This window comes from Cardiocondyla obscurior, linkage group LG08 (genome assembly GCF_019399895.1).
Source record: "Cardiocondyla obscurior isolate alpha-2009 linkage group LG08, Cobs3.1, whole genome shotgun sequence".
Taxonomy (NCBI): domain Eukaryota; kingdom Metazoa; phylum Arthropoda; class Insecta; order Hymenoptera; family Formicidae; genus Cardiocondyla; species Cardiocondyla obscurior.
In genome coordinates, this window is record NC_091871.1 from 7,213,867 (window position 1) to 7,223,427 (window position 9,561).

General features: G+C 44.1%; 1 protein-coding gene across 3 annotated transcripts in view; it reads right to left on the reverse strand.

Moving 5' to 3' along the window:
* The window catches only part of Hr38 (Hormone receptor-like in 38), a 62,362-nt gene extending 53,214 nt beyond the window's left edge, over positions 1-9,148 (reverse strand). For 2 of the 3 annotated variants that reach the window (XM_070660086.1, XM_070660085.1), the window contains exon 1: positions 7,048-8,308. In XM_070660086.1, coding sequence (XP_070516187.1) covers positions 7,048-7,360 — 313 coding nt within the window. In that variant the 5' untranslated portion in view covers positions 7,361-8,308. Of the gene's footprint in view, positions 1-7,047 lie in introns of all 3 variants that reach the window. The other variant, XM_070660087.1, reaches the window with a different exon arrangement.
* Between the last annotated feature and the right edge of the window lie 413 nt (positions 9,149-9,561).

Here is a 9,561-nt window from a genome sequence, read left to right on the forward strand (position 1 = left end):
AATCAGAGCGATTAAAATAAACGCGCGCGCAATCTGCGGGGTCCGATAAAATTTTTATACCATTGAAGAAATCAATACAATTATTCTAAACTTATGCTCAAAAAGTACGTGAGATTATCGAGTGCTTAAGTCGCTAAAAAAAATTATGAATATTAAAAAAAGTACAATATTAAAAGGCAAAAAAAAAAAAAGTTATTATATTATCAGATTATACGGATTTAAAAACGAATAAATCAAAGTACGTGAAAAATAAGAGGGGAAAAATACCGCGAGTCTCGCGAACCTTATTATATTATGATTATTACGCTAAAGAGAGAAATTTTGTACGTTGAAAGCGTCGATTATATCGCGCGACGTTAACATGACGACGACAGGCCCGGTAATTGATTGCTTTATGCCTCCTGGTGATTTCTTTATGAGAGTCACGATACCGGAGTCTCACCCCCTTCGTGCAATACGTACATCATCCCTGACAAAAGCCTCGTCACGACGTCACGGTAACAATGATGTGCGTTGAATATTTGATCAAGTCTCGCGGTGTAACATTTATGCAATATAAATCACTTCGGCTCAGCCGCGCACGATTTTTGCACGCTTTTTCGACCGTCCACCTCGACGAGGCTCGGTGGTTCTTTTTTCGTCGCGTGTCGCCTTCTGGAAAAGGGCTTTCGCTATCTAGCCGAACGAGTTTAACGTGATTGGATACCTCCCGCCGGCTGCGCTTCGAACAATTTCTTCCGTACACGCGTGTATTATTTACCCCGACTGTAATTTCTGCACTTGCGAAATGAGTTCTCCGTTTCGTGTTTAATCAGGCGATATCATAAATATTTCGATCGCCCACTTCGACAAAATCAAAGCGCTGGACGATTGATATTTGATTATGAAACTTAATATTTGTTTATCGTTATAGAAAGAATTCATAATTGTATTGATTTATACTTTATGAGCTAACAAAATAGAATATTTACCGGCGGGCATAATATGATATGATTACATATTAATGAAGTGAATTAAATCGCAATTTGGTTGTAGATATTAGACATTAAAGTCAATTAGCCATTAAAACTATATCATTATGTATAGGTATTGCGGATTTGCATGTATTTGAAATTAAAATCATTTATCTTATGTATATTCCGCCGAATTAAATTAAAATGTTTTAATATTTTACATATAAAATATGTAATCATATTAATTAAAACGTTTATAAACTTTTGAGCCTACGCGTACCGAAAATCGTGTAATTAAAATTCTTCCCGGGCGCCGGACATTAAAAATCGCGCGCAGGTATCGCGTAATTAATAGCCATAACGCAAATAAATGGCGAAATACTTTATTATTCGATAACTCGGTTTCGTACAATGCGCACTTCGAAATCCCATAAAATGGAAATTTCGCGATTTCTATTGCCGTGGTTTTTTTTTCAACGAAAAAAAAAAAAAAAGAAAAAAAGAAAAAAAGCAAAAAAGAATTTGGCAGGTTGCCGCTCGTTATTATCTCATCCCTCGGCTTCACAAAGATACGTTTTATCTCGGGGGAAAGCGTGAATTCCGGGGACGAGCGTGATTTACAATCAGCGGAGCTATCGTTGGCTAACGACGATAAACAAATCGATCGGCCGGCAAATCGAACGAATAGGTGGAAGAGCCTTATCAGCGCCAGTACCGCTGGCCGAGCAGATGCATGATTCACGGATGCTCGCAATACTCGCGGCCGCATCGCGGAGAAAATTTTATTACATTAAGAATTATCGTGGTGCCGCGGCGATTACGGGCTATCGGGAAAATAAGATTAAACGCTATGGCTAGGCGCGGACTAACGGTGCGTTTAAGCGAGATGAGCGAAATCTAAGCACCGGCTTGTGTCTCGCGCGTGGCCGGAAACGTGAAAAGTCTAAGCGGCACGTGATGCGTCAGCCGCCTTCGTTGCCGTTTTGGTCTCTTTGTAGCCCGGCCAAGTAGCCGCGGCTCGCCCGACTCGCATGTATATTTAGTTTGCCCAACAAAACAATGCAATTGGCCTCTAGGAAGCGCTCGTTCGATTCCACTGGGGTTTTTTTTAACCCTTTATACGAGAGATCGTTAAAAAAAAAAAAAAAAAAAAAAAAAAGGGAGAGATGATGCCTATACGAATAATATTTTAATTATTGTAAAAATATCAGCTTTATTTTGATACCGAAAGATAATTCTTAATATACTTAATTTTTTTACGTTTTCTCATGTGAATATATCTTTTTGTCGACAAGACTACCAATTAATTGCGTTATACATTTATGAAACTCTTCTACACGATAAAAATAACTGACGATCCCTCGGTCTATAAAATCTCTTACAATTTTGTACAAATTGTTAAATAATTGCTCGCTAAAATGAACACGTAAATCTCACGAATTAATAAATTAATTTGCATCTGTGTATCTCCGTGGCGTGTAAAAAAATCTTATAAACCGCCCCTGTATTTTGTCTGGTTATTTCAGAAATATCGAAAAATGATAAAAATGGAAGGATCGATTAATAGTGGAAAATACAGTGAAAAAGGGACGGCGGTGGTAAATCTGTTGCCGAATAAATATAATTGCGGGGAGGGATTTTCAAAAAGAAAGGAAAATAAAAAAGAGAAAAAGAAAAATTGGCGCAATCGGTGCCGCTTTGTGCCGCGCGGGGAAATCGCCCCGAGGTCCGATTCAGCGCGTAAAGGAATGTCTGTTCGCGCTCGGCGCGAAAATAGAGATCGCGTGGAAAAGAAACGGGACGCGCGCGCACGCGCTCGGTGTATAATATAACGTGTAAGAATTTTCACACAGGGAATATTTTCCGATATCACTTTAAGCTACCCCTTGTGCGCTGCTCAGTGGCTGCGTGAACGGGTTCTACGTTATAACGGGTGCGCGACATTGTGCCGCCGCAAGAAAGCACGCGCGCGCGACGTCGTTATCTTGGTTACGGCACACGTATACATAATAAGCACGTGTAATGCACGTACATACGGGGAGCTACGGCTGTTTATGGAGTCCCCGGCCTTGACGAGTCAAGGGACGCGGGATTTGTAGCTTACAAGCCCTCCCGCCCCCAACCTTGCCGCCCAACGCCGGCGTCTCCAGCAGCCCGAGAACAACTCGGCTCCCGGCCACGCGCGCGATCCTCTCTTTGACGGAAAGCCACCGACGGATAAATCTCGCTACCGAGAAATCGAGTAAATCTGGGCGGGAAAGCTCGACTCGCGCTCGTTTCAAGTACGATCGGCGGGGGTGGAAAGCGCCGAGTTATTCGAAAAGTAAAGGAGAGATGCACCGACGCGCTACTCGCATTATATCGCGCGTAGGCGAGAGAATAGTCATATATGCGCGAAGTAACGTAATAACCCGCGGAAGTAATGTAATCCGGCCCTAGCTTTAAGTAATGAACAAAATGAAGATCTTTTTTACTGCGGCTCGCACGCTCTTTGAGAGGATATTATCCGTCGTGGTTGTTTTTATGAATTCCCTTATGAGATAAAATTGCACATTTTTTTTTTCCTCCCCGGGAGAGATAAAGCGGACGATTATAATGACGTTACAGTGACATTGAATATATTAATGCAAAACGGTCGGTATGTAATTTTACCTCGAAACCCATCTCGATATCACTTGGCGAGAGATTTCATAAAAATAGTTACATGATTCAGTTTGCCTGCAAATTAAATTGTCTGTGCTCGTCTAGCGAGAAGAAAGTATGTAAATTATACGTTTCTGAAATAGCTGTGCTTAAGTAGCTTTTATTAAAGAAAGAAGACGTAATAGGTGTATCGGACGCAGCGAGTAGTTACGACTGATTTTTGTCAGACGTCGCGATAAAAACCGCGGATGTCCGAGTTCGGAAGGCACTCGACTACTTGCTGGACAATCTCTCTCTCTCTTTCGTTTTCTCTCTCTGTATATTATTATGATTATTTTTTAATTCGTATTACAGTAACGATGCGAGCAACTGAATCGCGATGAAAAACACATGTTATCGAATCGAAATATTAAATAATATAATTTATTTTATACCGCGCTTCAAATATCGGACATCTCATACGAGATCCGCACACCAAAAACAGGAGATTAATTAATTTCCTATATACTCTTCTGTTTATTGTAAAAGAAAAAAGAAAAAAAAAAGAAGGATCGTAGATAATTCAGGTTTCGGGTTTTACACACCTTGCATTCACAATCGAATGAACGAAATTAATTTATCGCGAGAATATTTAATAGATAATCGTGAATTTAAAATGCGATAGCGGTCTAAAGCCCAGGTTAACGAAGCTCTGGGAAATTTAAATCGATCAGCTCTGATTTGCTTCTGCCCCTGTTATATTTTTTTTTTTTTCTCTTGAAAATCGGTCGATCGACACCTAGTTAGCTTGACTCCGCGCAAAGAAGGCCATAAGAGTCGATTTAGGCTCGTCACACAGAAACAAAAACGTAGGCAGCGAAACTTAAGATGTAAGAATTTAAAATATACGGAATTTTCAATGTTAACCATTAAGAAAAATCATAAGAAATAAATTCCTATAAATTAATTAATTACAAATAAAAATATAAATTAATTACTATAAATTACTATTAATTACTATGTTAGCCATTGCTTATAGCATTTTAATTTATACCTTTAAGATAAACCACAGCTACCGCGATTTACCGGTATTTATGATTTTTAGTATAAAATTTTCTTCGCGTACGAAATTTTGCGTGTGACGGCCTTTATCCATTGTCACGGCCGTTACTCTCCCTCGCGAGAATGCCGCGATCGGCTGTCGCAATTCGAGCGCGGTAATGCAAACCGATGACCGACCGGCCGGCTGACCACCTCGCCGTTCCGCCTCGTCTTGCCTCGTTTTGCCCACCCCGCACCTGCACCCGCTCACGGCGCAAGTGGTTATATTTGTAATCCTCGCGCACTCTCTTCTTTCCCTGCGGCCTCTTCGCGCAAGCCAAGTATGTACGCGGAAAAGAAACGGTCTTGCACTCTCGGCCAACTGCCAGACTATATTTACTACGATTACACCTGTAAAAAGTCCTACGGGAAACGCGGAGCGCAAATTCCGCGGTATTGATTAATCATCGACGAGGGTGGGTGGGTGGCCGCAAAGCCCAATCGCGCGCTAGTCTGTTTTTTTTTTAAGTTTTTTATTTTTCGCTTGCAATTTTTTATTTGCAAGAATATTAATTGTATCAATTTATATATACACTCGTCGGAAGTGTATAAAAAAAAAAAAATAATAAACGTCGCAGTCGCGAGGAACGCGACGGAACTAATAAATCCGGGAAAGTTATTAAAAAAAAAACTAGATTCGAAAATATGAATAGCGCCGACGGTAATGTTACTTCGTTATTCGTAACAATATTGGGCGACGTCAGATGTAGATATATCGAAAAACTTAAAGAGGACCGCGGAGCAACTTTCTTGACGTCACAATTTAAGGTCGCCGATCAATGTGTCCGGGTAAATTACGATTTAATTGGCAGACGGGGAATAATCGCGGTAAAGTGGACCACTGCGATTGTCTAGGCGAAATAATAACAACGGTATTCTCGTCCGCGATCTACGTCACGGCGGTGACGTAAGCAGATATCGAGCACAACGGTGACGAGGGTTTGGAAATATATCAGACGGGCGGCGATAACCCAAATCGCTCTATGATAACGCGTTCAATTATTAAGCCGGCCGCAGTCACCGCAAATGGCACGAAGAAGAGAAACGAGTTACAATTATCGGCGATCAAATATTGCGCGGGGAAAAGAGGTTCCGCCGCCTTTTCTCAAATGGATTGAATATCTCTGACGAAGATTGATACCCGAATATATCGGGGGGATCGAAATAGCGAACTTATGTCATCGCCCCGCGGAGCACAATTATTAAAATAAAACCGAGCCGATCTGCACAGAAAAGAAAAGGTATTTTTAAATCGAAAGTGGTAACTTCAAACGCGAATAAAAAGCAGGGATTGCATTAATTTGAATGTATGAGCTTCTAATTTAAAACTAATTCTTATTAAATTGAGGAATATTAGTTTCGGATAAAATATTATATTTTCAAGTTAATACTATTATTGATTTTTAATTAAAAGAAACTTTTTTTCTGTGCACAAAGCGATCGTAGAAAGATAATGCGAGTGATACACGATCTTCTCTTCGTAAGCCAAAAACACGCGCGATAAATTGTCACGCTGGGCGTTACATCGGTTTTAATAAATCTTCGCGTTTACAATTGAAACTGGAGTGCGATATTACGTGACCTAAATATCGAGCAGCGCACGTTAAACCGCGTATAAATATATATTTTAACAATTATGTATTACGTTAAAAAAAAAAGTCTATATCTCGTATCGTAAATGTCCTTAATCGCGTAGGAATTATTATTGAAAAATTAAACATATTTGAAATTACAATTCGGTGCTATGTGATTTTAACGCGTTGAACAATAATCTAACGTTACATGATCCAAATTTAAGTATTTAATAATTAAAATTCAATATTGATAATTAGACTTCGCAATAATTTAAATGTTCTCGAGCGGTGTGTATAATTTTAACAGAAATTCGATTTTCACAAAGTAAAAATAAATTAACATTTGGGGATAACGATTTTTTCACACATCAATATTAAGATATTATATTTTTTCACTATTCAATTCGATCTTTTATCTCTCACAAATTAATAATGTCTGTATTTTATCTTTCAATTTATTTCAATTGCAAACTGTAAATTATCGGATAACACCATAAAAGACAGGACCTACTGTATATTTTATCAAAACGTCGATAAAAAAAAAACCTAGAGAGTCATAGTGTCAATAAAAAAAAAAAAAAAAAAAAAAAAAACGTTTCCGTAGGATTAAAAATCTTGATTGAACAAAACGCTCGGCTATTACGATCTAGCATCCTCGGCCGCGGAACCATCACCGCCATCACCACCGCCACCATCGTCATCATCATCGTCGCGCCACCACCATAACCGTCACCATCAGCGAGCAGCTTTACGGGAAGTAATTCGCGCGGTTCTCGCGCCCCAGATTTCTGACTTACACTTGCTCCAATGATCGTGGCGTTGCACCGCGTGGTGCTCGAGGTTTCGATGATGGTCGTGGTTGTTGTTGGTGTCCGCGGCGATGGTGAGCTGGTGGTACGGCGTGGCGGTGGCCAGGTGAACCGGTCGGTCGTGCTGCTCGACGGCCAGGTGCCGGACGGCAGCGACGTCGGCGCCGCGGTGCTGCTGATGCTGATGATGGTGATGATGATGATGATGATGATGATGATGCGCCGCGACGCCGACGGCGCCGGCGGTCGCTTCCGTGCTGCCGGTGCTGTCCTCGACGGTGGTGCGCATCGCGCGGATCATCGGCGCCGCTTTTCGGCGATCCCCGCGTCCCGTTTCAGTCGCGACGACCGTTCGTCGGGCGATCGCCGGTCGCGCGCGGCATCCCGCGCGATTCGCGAATCCGCAACGCGGACCGGATAGCGGAAAACTTGACAATTCGACGACGGGCGAGTAGGTCTATAGAACCGCGGCGGCTCGAATCCGGGTAGGATGACTCCGCGAGCGGTCCGCCTCGGAGACTGGCATCGAGGATTTAAATATCCTGCCGGACACGTTCCGACGCCTGACGCCGAGACGCCGGTTGTCCCCTCGATACTCTTACGCGGGAATATGAGATCGTACGGAATGAGATCGGTGCGCGCGGCGCACAATTCACGCCGATCGGTTGTTAAAAATGCACGTCGCGCTCAAAGAGACGCGAGAATCTGCATCGATACATCCCTTTAATAACGAAGCATGCGCGCCGCGTGAAATGGATGGCAGGCGGAAGGGAAAGAAAATTAAGTGGAAACGACGGCGAGAGAGTCAGACTTGCGGAAAGTCAGTCAAACGAAATCCGTTGCGCGACGAGATATCGCCAGGCGGGCGAAATACTCTTCGGATCGCTTGATTATCGATCGGCGGGAAAATGTACAGACGATCGAATTAAAAGAAGGAGATGAACGGGTAGAAAAAACAGACGAAAGAACGGGATGATGAGCGAGATAGAATAATCGGTAGTACAGAAAAGATAAGGGATCTCCCGCCAGTCGGTGGAGAGTGCGCCAGCTCCGTGATTTCCACACACATGTACACACACAATAAGAGCAGAGCGGCAGCCTCCTCAATAGCAAATGAACGAACGTGAGACAACACACGTGATGTGATGTATCACCGACCTGCGTGCGTCGTCGTAGGGCAAGACGAGTCCTTCCTGATGATGTCGGAGGTCAGCGGCCCGCCGAAGAGCCCGAATACTTCCGCTCGAGGCACTCGCATGCAGAATCCGGGGGTCGGCTTATCGTAGTCGCGTCGTCGTGCCGGACGACATCGTCGTACTTCTCGTTGAAACCTCGGATTCACCCGGTCGATTCTTCCTGGTCGCGAGCCGGGTCGCCGATCGCGATTACCATTCGGCACCGAGTCGTCTCACTCCCGAACGCGACGCTCAACACGCGGAGATTACGAGGCCACCCTCGCAAAAAAACGCGGTCAATCCCGCCCGAGTTCCGAACGCGCGTAACGAAACGAAACGACGGCGGACCCCGATCCCTGCGAACGGGACCAAGCGGACGTCGCGAGAGAACGCGAGACGTAGAAATAGCGAGCGAGCGCTGAAGACGACAGGTGAAAGATCCTGGTACAGCTGAGCCTTGGACTGCTCCGGGAAAGCGGTACACTCGCACGGGTGGCCGGCCGCCGCGTAACTGAGTCTGGATCGCGCGCGTTCCTCCGCTATATTAAAACCGTACCGTGTGTAGCGGCGGCGACAGGCGGTGGTGGCGTAGGACGGCGCGGAGAGAAGCGGAGCGGTGAGCGGCACGCCGCGCGGCAGCGGGAGGACGGACGGCGCCAACGGTGACGTCACCGCGGACGTCATCATCCGGGGACGCACACACGGCAGCGACCAGCGGATCGATGGACCCGGCCCGAGTATGAGCGCACCGATTGGCCCACGCAGCTGATGATGCTGTTACGATGACGTCAGCACGCCACCCACCGCCCGCCCGTCGACTCTTCCGCCCTGGTACCCTCCGGCGCCCGTTTCCAACCCCACGCAAACCTCGAGGCGGTGGGGTAGCGGCACGCGGACTCTCGACATCGCGTCGGCCGAGATAAAAAAGCGGGGCGAAGGTGAGAGAACGAGAGAGAATAAAACGGACGAAAACGGAGCCGGGCGAAAGGGGATGATCTTTAAATTCGCACCTCATTTAAGATTAATTTCGTTATTTTCCCTGGTCTCTTTTTAATATTGCACGCTCGCCCGCAGCGTTTATGAATGCAACACATCTGGCGACGTCACGGTTGCGACGTCATTCTTTTTATACGTTGATATCAATTTTTTTTTTTTTTTACGCGATTCATTAAAAGTAGATTTTTTAATAAATGCAGGTATTTATGTGATGTCGCAACGCTGAGCGATGTACATAAACGACTTCGTCAGGTGATTACATTATTTAATCGTCACTCGCCCATAAGAACATTTTAATAAAATTAATAATTGAATATTAAATTCCCAATTG